Below are 27,879 nucleotides of genomic sequence, written 5' to 3'. Positions count from 1 at the left end.
GAATGATGTCTATGGTATCCTTGGTTCATCATCTGTGTTTAAATGACTAAAAGTTTGAAAGGGTGAACAGTTGTCTGCCGCCCCCCACCCCCCACCCCCCAAAAAAGGCCTTCTTCCGTTATTTCAAAATGAATCATCCAGATTTGTGCCGGCAGAAGATGAGCACATGTGCCGCCCTGCCAGCATGAAAATTTAGCTTTGTGGTGACACTGAAACATCACCCAGCCGAGGCTTAAGTTGAACCTGAGCATTTGCTGCTGTGTTTACTTGGTCGCTATGGCTGCAACGAGACTGGCAGATACCGCTTTGGCCCCAGCTGCTCTCGGTGCTTTTCAAAGAATCTGCATCAAGGCCCAGTTGTTGCTTTTGGATGCCAACTGGAGATTTGATGTCACGCCCTGTTCAATAAAAAAAAAAAAAAAAAGGAATTTCCTCACCCAGATCAACTAGTGGGGGTTACAGCCAGGCAAATACTGCTGTACAATTTCTTCTATATACATACTACAAAAAACTGGGCTTACCACTGAAGGGCCAATGTGCAAACAGTGTGTTAATACACTAGGTAAGAATTTAGTGAGTGTACTAGGGAACTTTTCCACCCCCCCCCGAAAAAAAAATCCAAATATACACCATTCGCTTGTGTGTTTATTTCCATCCAATTATTTTTAAAAACAGTGATCTCTCAACAAGACAATAAGGTCATAATAGCTCAACAAACATTTACAAAACAATCATACAAAAACATTATTCAAATAAAGTCATTATTCATGTAATTTTGCAGATTTTATTCCACCCCAGACCTTATAGGTACAGTGTAAAACCACACAGTTAACTGTAATATTAGTAGTCTGGTACATAGTGTCCATACAGTAAGTGTGAACAGGTGACAGAAGTGGCACCTTCTTTGTAAATACATTTATTAATATACATGTGTGTGTTTTTTTGGCAGGGGCGCTGGGAGTATTTAGTATGGCCTTAATTTCCTGAAAATTACATAAAACCCCCCTTTTTAGATTGTACTGTTATGTGCCCAACATAAATATATTTTTAAATAAAGCCATAACAAGACAATACAAGAAGTTCCGATTGCAAACACAATGTCAAATGAAATACTCACAGGAATGTAAACATTGCATATGTTATTTAAAAAAAAAACTACACACACACACATATTCACCACATTTGTCTCTTTGGGTGTTTCACTGCGTGATACAGAGGTGTAATATGCAATTGCTTAAATGCACCAAAAACCTCACAGAGGGGAAATTAAAAAAAAAAAAAAAAAAAAAGAAGCCACAAACATGAAAGATTTCTTCTGGGAGTTAGTGGTGTCTCCTCTATGAGCTGGAGTCAAAAACCTTCTTGCACATATTTGAGTTTTCCTGGTGCAGAGGGAATTCAGAGCCGGGGATCAGCCTCTTCCTGCTCTTTTGCGACACGACACGTTTCCCTGACGATAGGCTCTCGTGCTTCTTCACAGACTCCCTGAAAAGCAGTAACCATTGGGATGTCAGATTATTTATTTGTGTGTGTGTGTGGTGTGTGTGTGTGTGTGTGTGTGTGTGTCTCTTTCACTGGCTGGGGATTCTCCAGTACCTGACAGGAAAGGTGGTTTTGTCCATCTGCATGCAGACCAGGAAAGGATACTCAGAGAATTGGACAGTTGTGATGAAGTCAAGGGAGGCCTCTGTTTCAAAGCTGACCTCCAAACCGGCGCTCATGAAGTCCATGTCAACTGTAACATTGCCAGTCACCTCTAACGCTGCCCTGCAAAGCGCCACAGATGAAGTCTTGGTGATTGTGAGGTGTAATTATGAGTGCGACTGTTTGTCTCTAAATGCCCTGCGATTGGCTGGCAACCAGTTCAGGGTGTACCCCGCCTCCTGCCCGTTGACAGCTGGGATATGCTCCAGCACTCCTGTGACCCTTGTGAGTATAAGCAGGTGAGAAAATGGAGAAAAAGGGAGACATCACAACGGCATAATTAATACTGTTGGTGTATAGCCAAAAAGGGTGCCTGCGCTCTAGGGCTCTGCCTGTTTCCATGTTTTTATTCGCATCTCACCCCATCTCTGCAACTTAACACAATCTGTACATGCAACAACGTGCATAAGACTCCATTCAAAAATCCACCTGTCCGAAACTTTGGCCACGGGGGCATGTCCTGGCAAAGATGCGTGCGGTTTGTTCTGCCTCTATAGATAGGCCGTCAGTCTATTATCAGGGTGAAAGAGCCACAGTTATGCTGATCCATTCACCTGCCTCTGCCATTCGCTTACACGCACAGGTCAACCCCCCCGCCGTCCCCCAGCTCTGGCTTACGAGTGAGAAGCACCCTCTGCTCTCAAAGACAAACAAACTTCCTTCGTCTTTCACCGTTCTGTCTGTAAACTTCCACACTCACGTAGTGCACCAAAACTCCCCTCGCAACTAATATTGTTCAACACTTGCATATCCCTACATATTCACAGCCACTCAAACGCCTCAACAACTCAACCAATAGGAGGCCCCATAGTTCAGTGGTTAGAGGGTTGGTTTGGTAAACCAGGGGTTGTGAGTTCATATCCCACTGGGGCCTCCACCTCCCAAGAGGGGTTGGGTCTGGAAGGGTATCCGGTATAGAAACTGTGCCAAACAAAAATGTCCATTTCACTGTGGCGACCCCTAATCAGGACAAGCCGAACGAAACTCACTTACTTACTTATCCAACCAATGCATTGTTAAAATATACACTAATTTGGGACAACACATTTCAACTCAGGGGCAGCACACGCCACTAAATCCCATCAAAGACATCCGATACCTGTGCCAGCTGTCATGCATTATATTTGAAAATAGCGAGTCAGACAGGACTGACGTCACGTTTCATGTGAACCCTCTCCAAGGTGTGAAGTACAATACTGGATCACTTCCAACTTGTGGAGTGGAACAAGTGAATCAGACAACACTTATAAAGCGTTTAAAGTTCACATGACTCCAACATCAACACGGGTCTATTTGAGGTGCTGTGACATGGCTGGAACTTCTGAAACAATTATAAAGGTTATTTTTCTAAGAATTGCTCTAGAGGTCTCCAGAGGTGTTCCATCACACTCGGACATGCAGTTGTTAACAACCATACCACAGATTAGGTACACAGGTTTGTGAACTATTTACAGTATGTTATTGTCTTTGCTTTGACTTTGGACCATTTCATGGTGCAATTCGTAGATTTTACCTGTTATTGACGCTGGTTTTGGACTCCCTGTACCACAAACTGATCTCCATGCCACCAGAGATGTCGATGGCCAACCCTCCTTGGAACTCCGCACTTGCCTTCAGACCAGACTGCAGCTGAATGACCTGTGAGTGAAAAGGAGGACAATTAGCAAAGGGGGTATGGCTATTCTTGTGCCATTACATCAAATACATGGATGGGGCAGTGAGCCATACTCACACACTCAAGGCAACCCACGATGTGGGGGTGAATTTCAGTAATGGTGAGTAGCAGCAGCACTTCCACTAGCTACTTTGGCCCACGTTGAATAATTGTATTTACATCAGAAAGTAACCCCAATCAGCCTCCCCTACCTCCCTCCCACCATTGACACACGCGTCGGAAAAATGTTGGATCAACACCGCCACCCAGTTGATGAATGTATTCTGGTTGGGGAAAAAAATTAAGATCCAATACAAATTGGTGGACTGTTGTAATGCTGAGTGGCTTTTAACTCATGTAAATCAGTAGCTACGGTGGCCGATGACCCAAAAAAGCAAATATGTAGCCCTGCTAATAATGCACTGAAATACCATCACCAAAAGTAAACAATGCAAGATGGAGAAAACATCCATTAAAAGATCCATACTTGGAGGAAGGCTCTTTGTGGCAATTTACTTGACCAACTAACAAGTAAATACAGATTTCATTTTCAGAATGATGTGCATTCCACATTAAAAATCACACCCCGAACTATATCTCCCAACCTTCTCTTCGGCCTGGCAGCAAGGATGATGATAATCATTCTACCTTCTACCAATATGCTCCCTCCCTCCTCTGGATGTGATCTTTGTGAAATCAATTTGAAACTTTTTCCACCTTTGAACCATACAACTCAATTGAAAATTGAATTGAAATCTTTAGATCTCCAGCAGAAACCTGAAGGTTTTGTACTAATATTGACCAGCATTTGTATCAGTTTATCTTTCATCTTTTCATCAATATTGAAGGGTCATTCAGTTCTTGGTTATGCGCCACACATTTTCCACCATCATTGTGTTGCATGATAAATTATTTAATGCCTGAAAAATTATTTTCTATGCACCTCCTTAATGATATCTTTGAACAATGAGAAGCATTTGGTGCTGTGGAAGCTCTCTGCACACAATGGTTTGTCCTGTAAGACATGGCTACAAAATGATGGAAAAAGACTCCAAGAACATCTGAACTTTATTTGTAGTTAACCACAGGGCACAATGTACTTTAAATTGTGGCAGGCTGACACGCATATGACCATACTCTCATGAGCTTTAAAGGGATAATTGATTCTGAACACAGTCACATGCAAATTATAAGCGGGTGTGCACAATTGTGCACCCACATTATTTCTGTTGTTTATGATTATATTCTCTATTGAAAAGATTTCACATCTTATTCAATTGAGTTTAGTTACTCATGTATAGTTGGAAAAGGTTTTAAAATATTTTTCTGGCTCTTTAGGTTTTTTAACCAGGCATTTGAACAGGGGTGTGCAGACTTTTGATAACCTTTGTATCCAGTGAGCATCTGCTTGAATCTGATGCTGTAGTTAAGCAATTGAAGCAAGCAAGAAAGAGCAGGGTGCTTGGTCCATATGACAATTTCAAATTTGAGCCTCCTGATTACTTAGCCCAAGTGTGTGTTAGTTATATACCTCGGAATGATCTGTCAGCAGAATGAGACCTTTCACCACATTCATGGGCTCCCCAGTCATGGAAAACATTTTGGACATGAGGTCGCTATAACCCTTGAAGAAGGTGACAGGTCTCAGTTGGACGTCGAACAGCAGAGCTGACATCCCGGCGAATGACTCCAAGTCTCCCTCTCCCTCATCCGGGGTGGCGCCGATGAGTGACTCCAAACCCTGCGCCTCGATCGCCACCTGGACAACAGCCGAGCAAAATGAGTACAAACATTTCAATGCCCAAACGTGGGTGGAAATGTATGGCTATTCAAACCTGCAGTCCATGTAGCATTGCTCCTTTACTAATACCATAAATGTTCATGTTGCTTCTTCTCAGGATTCCAGAGCCCGAATACAAAATGTCCAAACTGTATGTGGATGTGACATCAACAGATTCTGTGGGAAATAAATTATGCCACCCACTTTAGTACAAATTGAGCATAAAAAAAATACACACACACATATATATATATATATATGGGTCTTGTTATAGAGCAGGAGTGTCAAACAATTTCTTTTTGCCTGCCACATCGTAGTTACAATTTTCCTCAGAGGGCCGTCATCATATCTACACAGGAAATTTCTGAACTAGTTTTTGAGGTAGAAATCAACAATTGTTCATCTTTGGTAACACAAAAAAGGGGTTGCAATATCTCAACGTTATCAGTTGTTATATATGACCATTTAAAATTTTGGCACAGATAATCATGGAAGTTGATTAACATGATTTGCCTTGGCAGACCACAAAAAAAAAATCAAGTGGTGGGCTGGATCTGACCCCTAGGCCTTGAGTTTGACACCTGTGTTATAGAGGACATTTCATGGCAACAGCTCCTTAAGCTATTTAGTACATTTAACAACACTGAAAATAAATATATACTTTTCATGTACCATAAGGACAAAGTTATGAAAACACAGCTTTAATCATTCAATAAATCAGAGAATTAAGCCCAACCCCCTAAATTGGACGAGTCTATGCTTCTATTGTTCTTTCTACTCAACATATATGTTGTTATTAGAGAGGCGCCAACTACCAGAGGCACATTTCTTGTGTGTTATTACATACTTGGCCAATAAAGGTGATTCTGATCCATGCAAGGATGGGTTTAGTATTGAAGAACTCCATCAAGCACTTTTGCACTGAACTACAATAGAGATTTTGAGCCTGGGGCCTTCTTTTGTCCAACCTCAGAGACCTGACTGAACGGACATTGGTCTGGATGAATGGTCAAGCATTAGCACACTTCCAACATCTTGTGGAAGGCATTTTAAGCTGTAAAGGTGGGGAAATGCTATTTTCCACCCTCATTTGCATTTCCGATGTGATCCAATCTAGATAAATCTAAATAAAGTGATTTCCAGAAATAACAGGAAATTGCCACTAAAACAAGGAGCCAACTTGTTGTGAATTTGTATATTCTTGACTACTTACGTGCCATGAATCCTGAGTATGCAGACGATGACCCAAATTTTGAAAATCTGTCATAGTTGTGTGCAATCATTTCCTGCATAACTTGTCTCAAAACTTTGCTGAAAGAAACAACAATAACAAATATATATTTTGAACATTACTTTTCTGCTCTGAGAAGCATCCAATCTGAATCGTGTTGTTCCGTACACACCTAGCAGGCATGTGGAAGCGGAGGATGTCCTGAATCTTAGACAGCATGTACTTGTTCATCTCGTGTGGTAGGTGTCCGATGGACAACAGCAGATTCTTGACTTCCATGTATGACGGGTTGCTGCTGAGGATGACATCTGCGGCGGCGGCGCGCACATTTTTCTCATAAATCCGTCGATTCTGGTGGTAAATTCTGTTCACCGTCCGTTTTACCTGAAATCACAGACAAATGTAGAGTCAAGTCTGCAAATTCCACTGAGAACCTGTCCTCTGTAGCATACTCACAGTTTTAGTGCATTTTTCCATTTTTAGACCTCTTGGAGATCAGAGTTTGGAGTACAAAGTATTTATATATGCAATTATATGCTGAAGAAGAACCATTTTAGGGGGGTTGTCAATTCCTTATGTGTTTTTCTTTTTTTTTTTTGCTATTGAGAAATAGCAAGGGATAATGTTGATCTTTTTCATCTTCTGTTCAATCGGGGTTTTTTTTCAGTTAGTGCTGTTTTTTTACCTCATCAGTGATGAGGGTGACGTCGTATCTCTGCAGGCTCGTGAGGGCGATGGTGTTGTACGCTCCCACTTCTGACTCAGTGTACTTGGTGAAGATGGGAATGGCCTCAGGGAGCAGGGAGTTTTTCAGAGCCAGGAGGAACATCTGCACCTCGGACACTTCTTGTGTGCTGTCTGGCCCCTCCAGAATCATCTTCTTGACCTCAATGACTGCCTGGGAGTTTGAAGATCATCAGTTGGATGGAAGCACTAGACTGCATTATAAACAGGCTCCGTACAGCCTAAATTTATAAAGGCACTGTAGCTTTTCTTTCAGCTCACCGGTAAGTTACATCCTCCTTTCTGACACAGTTTGTGAACCAGGGCCCCCATAATAATCACCACCGACTCCTTGATGTCAGGGCTGCCAATCTTTCCTTTAGAAATGTCCTGGATAGAAAAAAAACAATAACAACAGCATCAGCACAACAAAGTTGAGTTCAAAATGTTTTCTTTATAGCTTTGCAAATTCCTTCAGAAAGAGGCCCTCACCAAGAGTGTCTGGAGCATTCTCTCGTTAGGATGTGAGGCAAATCCACAGGCATAAAGAAACCTCTCTTGCAGAACCATGCCTTTGGCATCTGTGAAGTTAAGGAATTCAAGCATCGCATCCAAAGATGCAGTAGTTTGCGAGGAGGTGACCGCATCCACCACCTGAGGACTGAAGTTACAAGTCAGAGAGAACAACGGAGGGTTAAACCGACTCACTCTCAGGTATTCTTTAATTAGTGATAAAATCAGGATGATTAAACAAGCCAAAGGAAAGGTGGAAGTGAGTATTCATACAGAGATGACTTGCTGGAGCTCTTCAGCACTTTGAGGATCTCGTCTTTGGATGCCTTCCTGATGCTCTGGATGAGAGCCAAGAAGCTGCGAGGGGCCGTGGCCTTGGACAAGCCGCCTGGTTCCAGTTTCTTCTGCAGAGCCTGCCAGTGTTCAAAGAGCTGAGAGAGACGAGACAGAATGAGCACATTAAACTATGCAACAAATGTTTGTGCAATGCAAGGATAGAACCACTCACTGATGGACAAGTCTTGCACAGAGCTTTAATCTTCTCCGCTTTGATACCAACAGCTGCTAGCTTGGCATCGATGGACTTGACGACCGCGACCGCATCTTTTCCAGCAGTCTCCAGGGGTCCAGCCTCGGTCCCCACCAGTGTCAAGCTTTGCCTGTGAAGCCAGAAGAAACGTCAAGTGTCTTCACGACAACGCTGTGCTAATGACGAATTCTCTCTTAAACTCGTCACCTGGAGACAACTTCTGCAGCCGAAGACCGGTGAGCGTTAACAATCAGTGAGTGCTTCTCTTCAGCCACAGCCGAGCGGACAAAACCCTCCTTAAGCGTGAACACCGTGATGGAGCTAGACTTCCGGGTCACACCTAAAACCTGGAGAGGGAAAAGGTACGACCCGGGAAAGATGTGTGAAGAAACGAGTAGAAAATTAATCCGATGTGAGATGGCTGTCCATGAACTAACCTGGCTGTGTGTGGTGAATCCAGTCTCGGCAGTTTTACACGACTCCAAGAACTTGGTCCTTGTCACTTGGTTGTTTTCCGCTTTGTATGCAACCGTGCACCTTCCAGACACATCATTCTGTTCTCACACAATCACGCCCATTAACATATACAAAGCAAATCAAATTGTGTTTGATCATAACTTTTACCTCAATAACTTTCCCTGTACTGAACTGCAGTTGCAATAAACTGGAAACTCCACGTTTCAGGTTTTTGATGATGCCTGGCTCCGCCCAGTAGGAATAAAACGCTTTAACCTGCAGCACAAAGAGAAAGCAGAATTATTTGACTTTGAACATTGAATGCCACAGTTTGACCTGCAGATTTTTTTTTTAAGTTCAGATCTGAAGCAAAACAAAAAAATACTGAGGACAGATGTTTTTTTTCTTTTAATCGTGTGCTATAGTTTCAGGAGCCAATTTAGCTTGCACAACACTTACTCTAAATAAGTGGACCCCAACAAGGTTTGTGAGATTCCTTTTGGAATCTATTATCTAGAACAATATATTATATTACAGAATACTCCCACAAATATTGGCGTTTGATTGCAAATGAAATCCATCAATGCACAGAGAAAAATCTCCTTCATTCATTCATTTAATGTTCCGCTTATCCTCACTAGGGTCACAGCATGCTGGAGCCTATCCCAGCTATCTTTGGGGAAGAGACGGGGGCCAACCAATCGCAGGACACATGTAAACAACCATTCCCACTCATATCCACCTATGGGTAATTTAGAGTCTTCAATTAACCTACCAAGCATGTTTTTGCCATATGGGAGAAAATCGGAGTATCCAGAGGAAACCTACGCAGGTGCGGGAGGACATGCAAAATCTGCACCGATGAAGCCGAATTTGAGCCTGTAGCTTCAGAACTAACAGGCAGATGTGCTGAGCAATTGTTCAGCATGTAGCTTACCCAAAATTTTGTTTTTTCTAAAAAAAAAAAAACAACAAATCTATTTATCGTGTTAATGTTTTCTTGTTCATAATTTCAGCACAAATTATGATCATCATTCCAAAAATGATTTCTGAAGGGATTTGAGTCATTTCTATTGAGTACCGTATATCATATTACTGTGTTTTTTGGTTAGGACAGAACATGGAGGCTCTGAACACTCCAAAGAAATTACATCATCCTCTCCATCCATGTCACTTCCTTGGCATCCAAGCACAACATCAGATAACACCACCAGAAATAGATTAGCCACTGCTCGTGTCCTTTGCTGTGTGTGTGATCTTGGCTCTCTACCAAGGAGAATGCTGCTCACTACATTTAGTATCATTCTTCCAAACTTTAATACATTAAAGAGCCAATGAAAGCAAGCTGGTGGTGTGATGCAGTTGGAATCCACTTTGTCCAGTGTACCAACTTGCATATCAATTTTTTTTTTCCTATCACATATCTCTGATGGACCTAACAAGGATTGTTGAGGTTTGGTAAGGGTCTGTTCTCTTTTGGGTTCAATTCTATTTCTATCCTTTGTTGCATTATACATTTATTTAATTTAGCTTGATAAGGTTCATCCCACAATGAATGCTATACATGCAATTTTTCTTCATTCAGTGTAAACTAATTTGCTTAACTTCTGGTCAGCATGTATCGTAATTTCCGGCCCACAAGCCGCGACTTTTTTCACACGCTTTCAACCCTGCGGTTTATGTGCCGCTAGGGTTAGTGCGGCGCTAGCCTTAGTGCAGCTGGTTGTAAGCCTCGGTGCCTAGAAAGAGTTTAATGCTACTGCAGCGCTAACGTTAAACTCTTTCTGTGTACCGAGGATTATAACCAAGTCCACTCTGTAGGCCATGAATTATGGTAAACTCATATTGACGCCACGTGAATTACGTGAAAACTCAAACCCACTAAACATCACGACATACAGCGGTATCGGCAGAAGCAGGTATAATATATCCTTGTCTTTGAAGAGAAAAATCTCATGATAGAATTTCAAGCCTGACAAGCACAAGCACTAAACTATAGAATAAAACTATTACCCACTTGATAACAGAAGTTGTTTTTCAGTTGGATCGAATTGATTATAACTTACATTATATGGACAGAGGCAACTGTTAAGCCATCTGACCTTTCCACCAGAAACGCTTCAAGCGTTGCTGTGTATAAGGTTCATTAGAAATCACTTTACTGCTGTTGCCAGCATCATCACTTGCCCACGATGAGAAGGAGATCATAAAGTAAAGAGAAGAACACAGCAATCAATTGTAGACTAGAAACATGTGTAAAGAACACCTGTAGGAGTGATTAGGGCCACTGATAAGGACTGGTAGGTCTTTAAGTTCATGTAATGTTTGGATTTTGACAGGTACTGTACCTTTCCATTTCTCAGGTGCACAAAGAAAGGCTTTATCAGAGCTGCCAGTCTGGTTTTGCCCAGAAGACTTTCAAAGTCGGTTTCATGGAGAATATTCTTCTTCTGGGATCGATGAGACACTGGCTCAGCTTTCACGTTAGAGATCTCAAGAGACACAGCAATCAGATTAAAATAGTGTGTGGCATTTGAAGCTCAAGTTTAAAAAATATGAACTCATAAACAAAGAAAAAAAAACGTGCTGCACCAGTCACTTTTCCTAATAAAAAAAAAAAAAAAAGATTAGGAAGCTACCTTCAACTGGATCAACTGCTCATCCTTGTTGCTGGGATCTCGCCACACCAGATACACGTCCACATCACTGGAGATCTTGTAACCAGCACTGCCCTCTTTTGACCTCCGAGGGCTGTCCACCAGTACCTCGGTGCTGTAACTGAATTTGTACAGCTGGGTGTTATTCAGCCGGGGTCCTGCAGCATCACCAGAAGAAACACAAAAAAAATGCAGCATGTGAACATAAAATACAGCGGCAGTCAATTAATTTAAAGAACAGACGTGTGATCGTCCGATTATGCAATTACACTTCATAAATGTCTATGACTTTAACTTTGCTCCTGTGTATTTACCATCCTAAATAACTTTGGAGAACATCAACATTTTGCTTGCTTTTAAGGTTTTGGTTTACAAACAACCAATTAATAAGTTTGTTGGAAGTTTAACGCTAGTTCGATATGTTGGTCAAATATCTGGATCCTTTGCTGGTAAGATGTAAACTTTGTTGGGAATCGTTAATGCAATGAATAATTTAGTACAATACAAAAACTCCTACAGATTTGAATTAGACACATAACAAATCTCATGTTTATAATGAAAGCAACACGTCAGCCTTTTACTTTTACAAATGTGTTTCACTTCTCATTTCTAACAACGAAAGTCTTCCGCTCCTACTGAGCTGATTCAATCACTGGCCGCTTAACTGGGTGTGTTCAAGCTGATAGAATTTCTTTGTGCTATTAATGACGAGTATGGTCGTAACTGAGGATGGACTGACGTGTCGGTATATGATTTCATCACCACACACTCATTTCAACAAATAAAAAAGGTGCAGATAATTGCAAGTCTTGGAAGATCCACCCAAGCTCATTTTAACATCATTCTAAAACTGGAACATTTGCAGGAAACAGTCACAGACTGTGAGACAGTGAAATAAAACTTGTCAGATTGAGTGAGGTCATAGCATTTCCTAAAAAACATCCAAAGTTTCCAAATAAAAAACCAAAAACAAACGCACAAACACAGCGTCCATACAAGGCAGAGTACTCACCACTGGCAGGCGTAGCGACACATGAGGCTGCACAAAGCAAGAACACAGCAAGAGTTAACATTGTGTGTTCTCTCTGCAGCCAAATGAATGAAAATGACACACAAGTGTCTGAGCGTGAGCGAGGTGGCACAAAAGGGCCCAAAAGAGGCAAAGAAAGTCCAAGCTTTTCCTATTATGTTTTATCAGAAGGGAGGGCAGACTCCAAACTCCACGCTCAAGTACTAAGTATACCAGATAACAAGCAAATCATTAACCTGATGAGCACAGATTTGACAGGAACTTGTGCTACTGATTGGTGCAGCCAGGGGCCCCCTCTTCAAGAACCGCCAGCTCCCCATCTGGCCATCCGAGCATTGTCTCAATCAATGCAATCCAATGGAATTATCTGACTGATTAATGTCATCAACATGATAGGGAGAGGATTTAAATCTCCAAAACGTGACATGATCAGTCAATAAAGAACATCAATTATGTTCATGAATCTAATAAAAAACAAATTAATTCACCCAGTAGATCTGGGGACACGTCCTCGTGCGAGACACCATATTTTTTTCTCAGGGGGAACAGTTGTGACTTTGTTGCTGCAAAGCCGCCGGTGGTCTGTGCTGAGTGAAACCCGCCGCTTACTCAAATTACACTCTCACAAAGTTTTAGACAAGCACCAGTTATTGTGACAAAGTTTCTTCAAAGTATATCGGAAAGTACTGGATTATCTGCTTGCTTAATCAGGTGAGGCAAGATATAGATATACTAGTACAAAATAATGGCAGAGATAAGTAATGTGTTGATATTTATATGGGGAGCAAGGACCCAATTAATCTTAACCCTTAGATGCACGAGTGACTGGCCCCTACACTCTTCCATAAGTGGGTCAAAAATGACCCATATTACAGTCAATGCGTTTTTATGAAATTCTCGTCATTTTGGTTAAGAATAATCACTTGTATAATATTTAGTATTATATTTAGGACCATACAAGAATGATTTCATGTTTGAAATATCTTTATTTTTCAATTTTTAACATTTTTGAAAAAGAAAATTACCCCAAACAGCAATAGAAAAATGTGAGCATCCATCGTGTGTGTGCACGCGTGTGTGTCCGTCCGTCTGACTGTCTGTGATTCATAGTTCCTCTCCCTTTTCCCTGTTTTGCCTTCTTGTCTAATCATTGCATGCAATTGAGACAAACTACCTATTTCTGGCAGCGATCATTGCACACAGGTACATTTCATTTCCCTCACCTATCGTCGACTTTGTGATCTTTGTTACTTGGGCAGATCTGACACCTTTTTCTCTTTGGTTGGCCCGTGTATTTCTTTCCTGTGTCTGGGTTGTGGCTTTTGTCACCCCGCACCCTTCCATTGCTTCAATAATCGGGGTTTGCAGTTGGGGGCACCTTTCCAGTCGACTCCTTGTGTGTGGTATGACAAGCTCCTTTGACAGCTGTTTGAGGAACAGACATCGTGCATAGGTGATGCCGCTCTTGAAATCTGGGTGCTGAGCCATGAAAAAGGTGTAGGCATTCAGGATGCCGATGTCAATTATGTTGTCCCACAGCACCATGGGCCACCTATGTGTTTGGCGCTTGCACGTGTAGTTACTAACCATCTGGTCAATGGTGTCTACACCTCCTTTTGTCTCGTAAAATGTCATCACTTCTGTTTTTCTTTCTGCTATGTTCATCCACTGCTTTGTCGTGGTGCATCGTGCTCAGGAGCACAACAGCTTTTCCTTTCTTTCTGACATACTGTAGCTGACCATGGTAAGACTGTCGTTGAATCCAAACTCTGTGCTATAAACCTCCCTGGACTTGGAAGGCTTCATCAGAGGAGGGATGTCTGGCTTGTTCTGATGTAGAGTCCCCACAATAGTGAGATCCTTCTCCAGGAGAAAATGCGCGAGTGGCACGCTGGTGAAAAAGTTATCAATGGTGATCTTGCGACCGGTGTTTCTAAATCTACTACACAACTGCTGGACAATGTTTTCTCCCAGATTCTTCTGAACTTCTTCCGCTGGTTGTCTCCCCGTGTAAACTATACCATCTATTGCATAGGGGATGCATGCATCACAAACCCAGAAGCTCTTTAGGCCGTACTTGGCAGGCTTGCTTGGCATGTACTGTAGAAACTTGCACCTACCCCTGAATGGCACAAGCTGTTCGTCCACAGTGACACAATCAGTGGGGATGAATCGCTGTCTGCAGTTGCCCAGGAACAGGTCCCATACATAGCAGAAGGCTGCCATATGATCTGTTTCCAGGTGGAAGGCTCTGGTCCTCTTATCATCAAAGCACAAGGTACGGGGAATGTCTTCAAATATTCCAACAGCCATAGTGGCCTTGTACATGGGATTATGTAGAGGACTTCCAAACAACTCACGGATAGATACAGCCCAGTTCTTCTCACTCCCTGTAATCAGGGTCAATCCAATGAAAGCCACAAATTCTTCTTTGGTGACATTTTTCCATTCTTTTCCTGTCTGATGCTACCCTCCATCCTTTCACGTTTGTGCACTTCATCACCTCTTGGATTATATCATCACTGATAAAGAGCTCCCATGCATCTTTGGGTGAGACAGTGGTGCTAAGCCCTTGTACAGGCCCTGACTGTCTTCTGAGGATATTGTGGCTCCGTGTTCTGCCCTGGGTGGGAGGAAACTCGTTCCAGTAAGAGCCCTTCCAACTCATTCTGTTGGACATGATTTGGACACTTTCTTCTTCAGAGGACAGATAAAAAGAATCATCTGAGTCAGACTGATCCTGTTCAGTTGGATTTCCAGATGGACGACTGCTAATGCCACCTGGATAATAGTCTGGGTCCTCATCAGAAATTTCAGATTCGGAGTCCAACCCCGTACTTGCCTCTTCATCATCCAGCGTCTGTCGGACCATTTCAGCTGTGTATCTTTCAGCCATGACACCTTGGATGAGGAAAGACAAGAGTAGGGTTTTCAACATATCAATATGTAGCTATATAACTAAATACACACACACATGCACAACAAGTCGGCTAATTTGTTGATAAATAAAATACTCTTTCACAAAATAATCATGAATGACATGTGTGAACACAATGCATATAGTAATGTTAGCTATCTCAGTTACCTAGCTAGTGTTTGCTAGTTATAAAGCAGGCCAATTTGTAGATTAATAATAGCCATGAAAGACACACAAACAACATTATATGAAGATAATTTTTACACGTATCAGCTCTTACGGTGTAAAATCATCTTCCTGAGGGGTGACACTTCTGATATAGTCTACAGTTAATTTATTGCTGACAGCCAAAGTTGATTAGAATCAGTGGTTCCCATTGGATTCCATAGAAAATGCACACGGGCCATTTTTGACCCACTTATGGAAGCTTGGGGTAGTAATACAAAAACAGAAATTTCTTAAAATGTATAAATAGTAAGTTAAAATTGTCAATGACATTATATAATAAACATGTTTTTTGAGGAATACCTGGAATCTGAAATGATAAATTTTCAGTCCAAAGATATTTCAAGAAAACAACCTCACCGGGTCATTTTTGACCCACTTATACATCTAAGGGTTAATTACTTTGTATCCACATTGAGAAAGAAAGTCTTTTAAATTGTGTCAGGCCGGTCAGAACCCCAGTCCCATATTTTTATGATACAATATCATATTTGGGCGGCACGGTGGATCAGCTGTACAGTGTTGGCCTCACAGTTCTGAGGACCTGGATTCAAACCCGGCCCCGCCTGTGTGGAGTTTGCATATTCTCCCCGTGACTGTGTGGGTTTTCTCTGGAAACTCCAGTTTCCTGCCACATCCCAAAAACATGCATTGATTGGAGACTCTAAATTGGCCCTAGATGTGATTGTGAATGCGGCTGTTTGTCTTCATGTGCCCTGCTACTGGCTGGTAACCAGTTCAGGGTGTACCCCGCCTCCTGCCCGTTGACAGCTGGGCGAGGCTCCAGCGCTCCCGCGACCCTCGTGAGGATAAGTGGTTAAGAAAATGGATGGATGGATGGATTGATGGATGATTGGATATCAAAATTGTATTTCCAATTTAACATCGTTATACTGTACATAGAGAAAATATCCTCTTCCTGGATAAAATATCATTGAACATATCACATCCTGTGACCTTTGTGAGAATCAGCGGCTTGGAGAATGGATGGATCCCAACCAGTAATACTGGTCACATGACCTATGCAACCATCGCAGTGGGAGTTGGGATATTAATTTTGTTCACCAGCAGAGGGCAATGTTGGCAAAATAGAGGCAGCATAATACCGTGTTTGGATTGCTGGTGGCACAACAACGTCCATCCATCCATTTTGTGACCCGCTTATCCTCACAACGGTCACGGAAGTGTTGGAGTCTATCCCAGCTATCTTTGGGCAGGAAGCCAGGAACAACCTGAACTGGTTGGCAGTTTATCACAGGACACATAGAAACAGCACTCACAATCACACCCAAGGGCAATTTAATGGTTTTTTTTTTGTGATGTGAGAGGAAACTGGAGTGTTCGGAGAAAACCTACGCAGGCAAGGGGAGAATATTCAAACTCCACACAGGCGGGCCGGGAATTCAACCCTGGTCCTCAGAACTGTGTGGCAGATGCTCTAACCAGTCACTCCACCTTTCTGCCGGCACAACAACGTATTCTTCCAAAAATAAACAATTGTGGGTTTACTTCGCTTTTAACGCCAAATAGCAGCATAAGTGAAAAGGACGGAATCGGAACGCCCTCTATTTTAAGTTTAAAAAAAAACTCTTCCAATAAAGTTGTGACATGGTTTAAAAGGAATAAAAACAGAATAGAAAACAGAATATAATGAGTTGCAAATATCCTTTTCCTTTCCTGGAAATATCCAATATCCTTTAGCCTTCAATTGAATACACAACAAAGATATTTGTTATATGTTGAAATTTAAATGAATGTTACTGTTTTTTTTCATTTTGTTTTACAAATATTCTCTCATTTTTAATTTGAGACATAAAAGCTGGGACAATGAAAACAGAGGGATGGTTGAGGAATGCTCAGAAAAACCTCTGGAAAATTCCACAGGTGATCAGGTATATTGGAAACAGGTGGGTATCATGAATGGGTATAAATGGAACATCCCCAAAAGTTCCCAAGCAAGGGTGGGCCAAGGGTCACCATTTTGCAAACAACCATGTGAGCAAAATAGTCGAAGAGTTTGAACTTCTCAATGTACAATTTTAATATAATTTAGAGATTCCATCATCTATGGTCCATAACATCATCAAAACATTTTAAAAAATCTGAAGAAATGTGTGGATGTCCGGTGTAAGGCTGAAAACCAACCTTGAATCCATATGACCTTCAATTCCTTAGATGACATGGCATTTAAAAAATGGCATCATTGTGCAAAGAATATTGCCATGTGGACTCTTGAGAAACTACAGAAATGCATTATCAGTGAACATCTCTAAATCTACAAACAAATGTTACAACAGTGTGGCTTCATAATGAAAGCATGCGAAGACTAGACTGGTCTACCAGCAGTCCAGACCTGTCTGCCGTTGATCTTTGCATGGGGCATCATTAAGCAAAGTAAAGCCAACTTATTTATACAGTGCATTTCATACACTGTGCTTTACAAAGTTAAAAACAGAAAAGAAGGATACAAAGAAATAAAATATTTAAAACAGGGGGAATATATATATATATATATATATATATATATATATATATAATGTGTTTTATTTCGCCTAATCTTCATTTTGATGGATGTTGTGAGCAAGGACATGAGGACTGAGTGTTAGAGAAGAAGATGCACGAGATAGGCTTAGATGGAAAAAGATGACAACGTGGCGACCCCGAATGGGAGAAGCTGAAAGGAAAAGAAGATATATAAAGGAAAAATAAATCAGTGCTATCTGATTTGCAACAATCAATTGCTCACTTCAGTCTGGTGGGTTTTCTAAAACTCTTAAAGTGGGACTGTCATCCCTATAAACATTCTAAAATAGATATTGTAATGAAAAATACATATAACGGTATTCACTTCAATGTCTAAACGAAAAAAAAAAGTGAGCAGAGAACGCTGTTTTATTGAAAGGATTGGTGCTGGTCGGCGCTCAGGAGACAAAGACGACACTCAACAAAAGACCAACATTCCCAAATGCTATTTAGCCTCAATAACTGGGATATTTATTTCGACCAAATGCAAGTTCTCAAAACACAGTTGACATTGCGTGAAATCAATCATATGAGCCCCTTACCTATGCCGAGAAGGTGGAGAGCCATTCACCCAGGTAGAGGTCCGCTTGTCAACCAGCTGGGCGTCCGTACGAAACCCGCAGCAGACTCTACCTGTTTGTACTCTGCATCTCTCTATTATACTTTTCAGTTGCGTGCGAGAGAAAGGACGGGTGGCCTACCCGTCCCACCTGGCGCCGCAACAATTGTAGCCGATTTACTATTGACACCTAAGTGTGTCCTTCAGGCTCTGAGAAACATCTTACGCAGCCATAACTGTCGAGACATCCCACAACAATGTTCGTCTTTGGTATGCATGTGAACAAGATAGTATGCGAAAAACAAGTGAGAGTGAAACGGTCAAGACGTCTTGACCAGAAAAACAAGTGAGATATAAAAACAGGTGAGTGAAAAACAATTTATATAACCATGGTTGCACAATACATTCGGGTATTCGACGGTTATGGGAAGCATCACTAATTAACACTCCTTTCAAACGCGTCATCCATGCCCAAAGTTGCGCAATTGAGTGTCCCTCGACATCCAAGTGGTCGCCATATTAGTCGCGTACTCTGTCCTTGACGTCATTGTCACTTCCGCAGTGCCTGCTACTATGGAAGCCAAAAAACAGATTTTTCCGCCACCCCTTCTGACACCGAAGCTGTTTTCGAAAAGGACAACAGCACACAACCAAGTGAAGTTACCGGAGCAATATTACACTATTGTTTCGAGCCATATTCAGATGATATCCGATCACGGCCAAACCGCATCCCGTCCGATCCCCTTCTGCGGCAGAGATGAGCCATCGCGGCTCATCGCAGCCGGCCGGTGTGGCTTATGACAGAGCCGAGTGGTGCTGCTTTAGGGGCGTGTTCAAAGTTGAGCCGGCCCGCTTGATGCGCGCACGCGACTGAGTAACGCATTTCCGGCTGGGTTCTTCAGAGCCCGACGCGCAGCCTTCGCGGAAGCTGTCACCGCCGAACGCGGGGCCTCAGCCGGTGTGGCTGAGTTTCGGCGCCCGTGGTGGCATATAAGGAGGAGGTGGAGCCGAGCTATACTGCTTTTAGGGGTATGTTCAAAGTCGCCGCAGTACGCGATGAACACTATCGAGACGAGGCTGAGTGAGACATTGGTGGCTGGGCGACGCGCACAGACACATTTCATATGCGGATCTTTTGTTACTTTATGAGAGAGACCGATTACGTGGTCCGCCCCAAACAATTTTTTTCAAGTAGCTGTATGCGCACATCAATACATTTCATATGCGGATCTTTTGCTACGTTATGAGATTCTGACCTGATTTTCAAGTCATATCAAATAAATCACAAAAACTGCTCTTTACATCTGTTGTGAGGGAAGACATGAGGGCAGTTGGTGTTAGAGAGGAAGATGCAGGAGATAGGCTTAGATGGAAAAAGATGACATCCTGTGGCGACCCCTAACGTCACAATTCGAAAGGAAAAGAAGAAGACTAGTCAGAATATTTTGTTTTAAAATCTATGTGTCAGGTGTGGGGGTACTTTGACTTACCCCCACCGAATGCAGTTATGTAACACCCCCACCCCCACTGGACTCAGTGCTGTATCATCTGGCAGGTCTTCCACCCCCACTGAATTCAGCAACAGAGCGCTGAGGTCAGAGTCCAATTCACACCGATGAGTGAAACCCCCTGGAAGCGTGGATGGGTCATGCATTTTGCTTGGGGAGGACTGCCGGCAGGGTCTTCTGGAGAGGCTATCATTATTGGTGTGCACCTGACAATCTCAAAGTTGTACTTGGCAAGTTTCTAAAGCCATCAATTTCATTTAAAATTTTTGTCAACCGGCGCAGGTTTCTGTGATCTGTTCACACTTTGAAAGTGCGTCCAAGGAGTTATTGGCAAAAATGGGATGTGAAATCAACAATGGTGAGCAGTTCTTGTCTCATGGTGCAGCACACGCTCTATGGCCTGCCTACAGTACCAATGCCCGTATCACTCCGCATCCGTGTCCAGCACCAGGTCACCATGGTCAACTAGATAGCTGAGGTGAGGTTACACTTGAGTTCATCAAAAGCTGCTTGGTGCTCTTAATGCTACTAGAAGGCAGCATTTTAATTTGTCAAGTTATGTAGCGGTTTGGCTATTGAGGCAAAGTCTTATGAACCGCTGATCATATGAAGCCAGGCTGATGAAGCGTTGGACCTCCTGGATTGAAGTTGGTAGGGGCCACATTCTGACTTTTTCCCACTTTGCTGGGATCTGTGGCCACACCACGTTCGGATACTATATGGCCCAGATATGCAACTTGATGGAAAAATAGGCAGCATTTGGTTGGTTTCAATTTCAAGTTACCTTGCTACAGTAGATCGAATAACTGATCTGAGCACTAAAGGATCTCTGGCACATCCCTGGCCAGTACACTGGTATTGTCCAAGTAGACCTGGCATGTCTCTCACTACATGCCAGCCAGCATGCGCTACATCAGCCGTTGGAACATTGCATTGCATAGTTCGATCAGCATGACGTTCCACTCAAAGGGGCCAGTACAGGTACAGAAGCCTGCTGCTCGGCAGGCTGTTGGTGTCTGCTACACCTCCCAATAGCCTGAAGCAAGATCCAACGTGCTGAAACATTTAGCAGTGGAGAGTGTAGCCAGTGTATCCTGGATACTGGGTAGCAGGTACATTCCAGTTATGGTGCGGCCGCTTGAGGTCGCTGTACTCAGCGTAAAGATGGTATGTGCCATCATTCTTCCATACCATAACAACGAGTGAGGCTTAGCTGCTGTTGCGATGTTGGGTAACACCACTATGCAGGCTGTCACATATCTGCCCGTCTGCATGCTGTTGCTTTTCCCAAAGACATTCTATGTGATGATTATTTAATCAGGACATCTGAACGGATCAGGATGTCATGTTGTACCAGACTGGTTCGGGCCAGGTCAGCAGGTCCTGAGGAAAACACTTGCCTGTATGTAGAAAGCAAATGCTCATGTTGAAGCTGCTCGTAGTCATTGAGCTCAATGGCGCTCTGTGCATAGAATTCTTACAGGTGCAGAGGAACCACAAGGGGGCTGGCCAGTGCGACGGAGGGTGGTGATACACGGGACCACTATACAGCTTCAACTGGTTGGAGGAGGCCGATAATGGCACCTTCTTTAACAGTTACAGGCTCGTTGCCACGGTTGTAAAGGTGAAAGGGGAAACTCACGTCTGGTTAGATAGTCTTGTTATACTGTAGAGACAGCACACTCCTGCGGGCACCGCTGCATAATACAGCACTTATCCTCAGTTCGCAGAGGTGCATGTCTATGCACATTTCGCCATTCTGGTCCTTGAGATGGAGCACTGTTGGTTCGGGACTGTCGCAAGGGGTACTACTCGATAATGGCATCTTAGTAGTGTGTTGAGCGTAAGGAAACTGCTTCTGGATATGGCCCCAGCCTTGATAGTTATGGCAAGCGAACTCTAGTGTTTTTAAAATTTCTCCGTTGGTTCAATGTTGAGGGTTTGAACAGGACAGATAGACTGGAGGACGGAGTGGACTGAGAAGCAGTATTGTCTTTTTTCCGCAAGACAGCAGTACGTGGCTGACGTTCAATGATGTGGTGGGCCTCCTGCTGCATGGCATTGATGACATAACACGCAACCTTTTTGGTTCTCTCACGGCAGCGGGCTACTTCATATGCTTGGGCAAGTGTTGCTGGATGATGTTCCGACAGTTTTTGGACCACCTTTGCAACTCCTAGCCCATTTGTAAACACTTCAACAGCTATTGCGTCTTGGACACTCTCTGTTCCACTACCGTAAGCGACATCTATGCGGCCATAAATGTCTTCCTGATATCTATGCTGGAATTGTCCAGGTTTACGCACCCATCACCTAAGCTCTACAGCAACTGCAGCTGAATGACCTGAAGATGGGCCGTATGCAGTTTCCACCTCATCCACTAAATGGGGGTAGTCCCATGTATATGAGTGAGGATTCCGGTGTATGATGGCTCCTGCAGCTCCAACTAAGAAGAATTTCAGCTGTGGGGTCATACCAATAATTTCCCTATGTGCAACATGCGAACCTACGCAGAAATTCTTTCCATGGTGTGCTGCCATCATATTGGTCTGGTCGCAACATGAGGATCCTTTCCTTTGGCTCATTTTCCTCTTCAGGGTCGGAAAGGGGCTGGCCTCTTAGCTAGCTTTGAGCAGAACTGAGGGAGAGTAGGGATTTCCTGGATGTCCACTGCTCCAATCTGACTATATCTCTCAGCCTTCAAAAATTCTGGTATGCTATGCACAAGACGTCCCATATAGTCAGAAGAGAGTTTGAATCTGTTATTTGCATTAATTAAGAGCGGAGCAATTGTGTGGATTGCTGCATGCTTTGTGAAGGCAGCTTTGATTTATGTCATCAGCAAAAGGGGCTAGAGTGGGAAAACTGCAGCCTACTGAGCACTTCCTCTCCATCAAAAAATGTTTGCACAAGTTGCATCACATATGAATGGGTTATGACGTTAACATTTCACCAGGGTCACAATCTTGTTTAGCTTCTTTCCTACACTTGACAGCCCAAGGAGCCTTGTTGATCAATATAAGAGTTGGGAGGAGTAGCTTCAAGTCCAATGTATTCGCAGGGATCGTGAGCAGTAGCCATCATGAGTTAGCTTAGCTTCGGCTAATAGTAGGTACGTTACAATTCGCTGCTTCCACTCGAGATACACGACGCTCACCACTCCTTAGACAATGTGAGAAAGTCCCTTTGTGGTTGTCAGTGTTAACGTTTCCTGCAATGGTCACCTGACCGTGGTAAGGGGACGCAGGGGAGATGGCTTCTCCTCGGGCAAGGTTGTCTTCCTCAGGGTTGACTCCCTTCTCTTGTTGTACTGCCGAAGCTCGGTGGCAAGAACAGTAATGGTATGAAGAACCAGTTTGTTCCTTCAATGGCTTTATTGGCTCCTTTTAACATCACGCTTCCCTGGTCGCCTTTACTAAACTTTTACTCTTCTCACTCGCACCTGCATGCGCTCCTTTTTAATTCCCTCTCACTTTTCGCTGCATAAGTCTACGCAGTCCCGTCTCGCTCACTCGTCACACACTCTCAGCCTGCCGTCACAATGCCCATAACAACACAAAGAAAGGACAGTAGCATTTAATGTAACCACTCTGATCCCACTCTGATACCACTGACAAGTAATAATAAAGAAAAAAGTACGCAATATGTAGAGGGTAACAGTGTCCAGAATTTATACAAAGACCCACATTTATTCAGATATATTTACAACTTGACACAATCCAGGAATTTACAAGAGGAAAAAACAAAATTTAGCAAACGATATTTTAACTGAAAAAGGTGTAACCAGGAATATGTACAACTTACATATTTGGCACTGAGTGGTAAGAAAGAATGTGATCAATCAACATTAACAATCATTGAAAGTTTTTGGTGATGAAAAAAAAAACACAAAAGAGAATGTGGCTGCAAAATCTTGGAAAGCTTCCTGCAGTATTTAAATAATGCTGGTGATGGTGTGCGCGCATCTTACTTTTAAATGCTATTTGTGTGTAAACTAAATTATTTTCTTAAGTGCAAATATGCATTATACATCACAAGTTTTACAAAGATCCCAATTTCCTGTGAAAATTTACAGCTAATACAGTAAAACCGATGAGTCATTTTGTTATCACTTAGAGGCTTTGCAAAAATTTAATAAATAGCAATGGCAAATAAAGCAGTTTCGTGTAGATGGCGTCATAGGTTGAAAAAAAGAGCACCAGTTTACTGCTGTTGAAAAAGGTGCCCCCTCTAGCGGGCCCCTGGCTGAACTAAAAAAAAAAAAAGACTCGAAACAGTAGCTCATCCACCCAATACGCGTCATTATTCCTCCATGAGGATGAAAGTGCTTATAATTTACTTTGATGACACATTTTTATGCTTCTTCTCAGTGATTCGTTCCATACCTATGTCTTTCCACCCTATAACTACTTGAGGCACTGAATGCCACAGTATGATAAGGGCATGCCACAAATATATCTCAAGTAAATTCGTGGCAACATCCCCATCCATCTTTTCACAAAGTGCGAACCAGCCAAACGTACCATGAACTAGGCAGAAATTTGACAAATATTTCAAATACTTAAATGTACTCTTGATAGGTAAGCCAATGTCCCACCAGTAGACAAAAGGCATGCAGTGCTTGCTCAGAATAAACCTAACTTTGTAAAAGAAGCATTAAAAACTGCACAAATGTAATGTTCTGTCCACTCTCAACATAAATTATTTGTGTGAGTGAAATGTGGCAGCCTCGTTTATTCCGTCCCTCACAGAACAATGCTGTTTGAAAGCTACTTCACCAACATAATAGACGCCACTGCATTAAACTGCTTGACGCAATGTACTCACAATACATTTCAGAGCTTGTGCGTCATTTAAAAATAGGCCCACAAATAAACTATACATGTACTATTTACACAGAAATGAGTCTCTTCATTTTGGACATCAAAGTTGATTAAAGTGTCTCCCTTCATTGCTTGTGTGCAGTCTGAAGAGCCCTGTAAAAGAAATGCATTGTATGATTCAGATTGAAAAGGCCAATTTTTTTCTTTTTTTGGGGAGGGGGCTGGTCCAATGTAAGGCCTACCACGCCCTAACTGACGCAGCAGAACGCAAGTGAACTCGACAACTGCGGGGAGAAAAAAAAAGCCCCAAAAAACCCAAAAACATGACACACACCAAACCAACCCGATGCAGTAGAAAGACTACGACCCCTGGGTGGTCCTATTGGGAACGTTCTGAGTCACTGTACACCAGTGATTCCCAAACAGTGTGCCGGGAACATACATTACGACATACATTAGTGTGCCATGAGCACTCTTCATGTGTGCCGTGGGAAGTTATCCAATTTTATGTATTTGCCAAAAAAAAAAAACATTTATTCCAAGAAATAATGTATCTTTACTCATCTATTTATGCTAGTGAGGCACAATGGCAGACAGAACAAAAAAATGCTCTTCTATTAGATGGCAGAAAGTACATACAATAATTAATCTATCAATTTTTGTTGACATTTACTTATGTTGGTGTGCCGTGGGATTTTTCAATTGTAAAATATGTGCCTTGGCTCTATAAAGGTTGGAAATCACTGCCGTACACAGTCCTTTCCAAAACGATTGGAATGGCAGGGTCAATTCCTTTGTTTTTATTATATACTGAAGATATTTTGGTTTCAGATCAAAAGATGAATATGAGATAAAAGTTCAGAATTCCAGCTTTTATTTCATGGTTTTCACATCTAAATGTGTTGAACAACTCGGGACAGGTCACACATTTTGTTTGAAGACACCTACTTTTCAAGTGAGCAAAAGTATTGAAATAGCTATTATTAAATTACGAAAATGATTAACAATAAATATTTGGTGGTTTTGCCCTTAATTGCAATAAATGCATCAAACTTGCGAACCATTGACTTTGGCTGACTGTTGGATTCTTCATTTGAAATACTTTTCCGGGCCTTTAATGCAGCCTCTTTCAGTTGTTGTTTGTTTATGGAGGTTTCTCCCTCTCGTCACCTCTTTATGAAGTAAAATACATTGCCAATTGTGTTAAGGTGATTGCCTCGGCCAGTCTAAGTTTCCACCTCACCCCCACTCCCACACCACCTCACCAAACAACGACACCCCAGTCCAGAACAGCAGGGGACCCCACACAGCCCATTATTAGAGAGAGTTTGGTCCTCTACCTAAGTATTCCATAAAAAGTGACTGAAAGAACCCAGTGGTGACTCCTTTTCCGTTTTTTACAGTACGTATGTGAATTGGGCCATTGGATGTAGCAATCACTCATCCCACACTCATTGAATCACATTGCAAAACTCCACAAACTGAGTAGTTGTTTCAGTTTGGGTTGGATTTTTTTTTTTCTGTGCACAATGCAAAATGTCTGTGCGCAGAGACCACACCAGCAGTGCGCAATTACGCAGGCGAGCAGCTTAGAGGGAATAGACACAGACACAAACAACCATTCGTACTCACAATCACACCTAAGGGCAATTTAGAATATCCACTAAATGCATGTTTTTGGGATGTGGGAGGAAACCGGACTGCCCGGAGAAAAGTCACGCAGGCACGGGGAGAACATGCAAAATCCATGGGGCTGGGATTTGAACTCCGGTCCTCAGAAGTGTGAGGCCAATGCTCCAAACAGTTGTTCCACAGTGTCGCTATCTGTAAATTCCATTTTTTTGTCATTGAGAATGTGTTTTTACAGATATGTGCCAAGTGATCAATGTCAGTTGACAATGAGAAGTCTTTTCTCCATTTTGCGAGTGTTAAGTGTATTAAATTAGTACTTGAGATACATTTTTATACTTTTGAAAGGAGTTTTTTGTCAGAACACTTTGATGACATTATAAACCATACATGACAAAATCCCTAACTTCCTTGCCACTGTACATTGTTCTTAAACAATTGGACAATTCGCTCAACTGTTCACAAAGCGGTGAACCTCGTGCCATCCTTGGTTATGAACAACTGATTCTTTTGGGAATACACTCCTATTATAGCCAATCATGAAGCTCATCTGTTTCCAATTAATCTGATCATCTGTGGAATGTTCCCAATCAAGTGGGTTTTTTAAATATTCCACAACTTCATGAAATAAAGCTCCTTTAAAAAAAAAACCAAAAAAAAAACCGTCTCGTGTCACCACTGTCTCATCTTTCATCTTCAAACTAATGAGAATATTTGCAAAAATATTCAAACATAAATTTGAACATTAGCTATCAATTTGAACACCGTTATATTTTTATTTACATTTTACACATCATTCCATATTCATTGGCGTATGCACAATACATATTGTATGTATGCTTGGTAACAATATTGTTTTGTAACGCTTTTTAGCTAAAAGTACATATTCAATTATTGCCAAACAATATAAATATAATTGAATGGCACAGGTTTGCAGCGACTGGCTGATTTCTGTTCACATCAGATTATTTTCTAATTTTTGTGAAAGTTCCCAAGTGATATTAGATGGCATCTTTGATTACATACTGTTCACCTAAGACGCAAATTTCAAATCACAGCAAAACTTTTGTCCGACGGTCAGACACTCAAAAATATAGCTGCAAAACCTCGGACACCGCATCACGGTTCAGTTGCGATCGTCCGGTGTGGTGTGTGGTGGGCCCAACGCTTACCTGATACATCGTTCGTTCCTCTGGAGATTATATGCCAGCCTTAGGTGAACAAACTGCACAAAATGAGGCATATTTATCTTTATTTGTAAAACATAGACAGAATACCCCCACCCCTTCCAAAAATATAACGAAAAAAATTGACAGAATATTTTATATAGTCTTTGAGTATGCCTCTGCTGGCACATGCATTGTTGCATGACGCGACATATCTGTGACATCAAGCAGCGTTCCATTGCCTTTTTCCTT

The 27,879-nt window shown here is 42.2% G+C and overlaps 2 protein-coding genes across 7 annotated transcripts in view; both read right to left on the bottom strand.

The window, feature by feature from the left end:
- Window positions 1-90: 90 nt before the first annotated feature.
- Window positions 91-18,670, bottom strand: mttp (microsomal triglyceride transfer protein). Of its 3 annotated transcripts, XM_061828694.1 has the most exons (20): window positions 13,865-13,996; window positions 13,501-13,702; window positions 12,260-12,286; window positions 11,230-11,405; window positions 10,939-11,082; window positions 8,759-8,866; window positions 8,572-8,688; window positions 8,342-8,481; window positions 8,114-8,264; window positions 7,879-8,036; window positions 7,585-7,753; window positions 7,375-7,482; window positions 7,055-7,267; window positions 6,542-6,753; window positions 6,352-6,449; window positions 5,194-5,315; window positions 4,890-5,117; window positions 3,218-3,342; window positions 1,597-1,767; window positions 91-1,485 (listed from the first exon to the last, which is right to left on the bottom strand). In XM_061828694.1, the coding sequence occupies exons 1-20, from the start codon at window positions 13,940-13,942 to the stop codon at window positions 1,338-1,340; spliced, it is 2,895 nt and encodes a 964-aa protein (XP_061684678.1). In that variant the 5' UTR covers window positions 13,943-13,996; the 3' UTR covers window positions 91-1,337. The 3 variants fall into 3 exon arrangements, with proteins under 3 accessions (XP_061684678.1, XP_061684679.1, XP_061684677.1); XM_061828695.1 differs by lacking the exons at window positions 13,501-13,702; window positions 13,865-13,996 and adding an exon at window positions 18,485-18,670; XM_061828693.1 differs by having other exon boundaries at window positions 13,501-13,942.
- Window positions 15,122-27,879, bottom strand: part of LOC133505565 (tetraspanin-5) — a 25,804-nt gene continuing 13,046 nt past the window's right edge. The window contains exons 9-10 of one of the 4 annotated variants that reach the window (XR_009796274.1): window positions 27,634-27,686; window positions 15,122-15,178 (exon numbers count right to left, since the gene is read on the bottom strand). Coding sequence is in view for 2 of the 4 variants with exons in the window: in XM_061828697.1 (XP_061684681.1) it covers window positions 27,674-27,686 (13 nt within the window). In the remaining 2 variants the exon portion in view is untranslated. Of the gene's footprint in view, window positions 15,179-23,580; window positions 24,986-27,633; window positions 27,687-27,879 lie in introns of those variants that run through there. The other 3 variants (XR_009796273.1, XM_061828697.1, XM_061828696.1) reach the window with 3 other exon arrangements.

The sequence above is a fragment of the Syngnathoides biaculeatus genome, chromosome 9 (assembly GCF_019802595.1).
Source record: "Syngnathoides biaculeatus isolate LvHL_M chromosome 9, ASM1980259v1, whole genome shotgun sequence".
Lineage (NCBI taxonomy): Eukaryota > Metazoa > Chordata > Actinopteri > Syngnathiformes > Syngnathidae > Syngnathoides > Syngnathoides biaculeatus.
This window is presented reverse-complemented; position numbering and strand designations above follow the sequence as displayed.

Excerpts from the sequence above, each read along its gene's own strand:
- mttp (XM_061828693.1), bottom strand. The coding sequence starts at position 13,942 with ATGAACATAGCAGAAAGAAAAACAGAAGTGATGACATTTTACGAGACA. Across the intron at positions 12,287-13,500 it reads GATCACAAAGTCGACGATAG|CCTCATGTGTCGCTACGCCT; the intron begins GTGAGGGAAATG and ends TGCTTTGTGCAG. Across the intron at positions 11,083-11,229 it reads AGCAGTTGATCCAGTTGAAG|ATCTCTAACGTGAAAGCTGA; the intron begins GTAGCTTCCTAA and ends GTGTCTCTTGAG.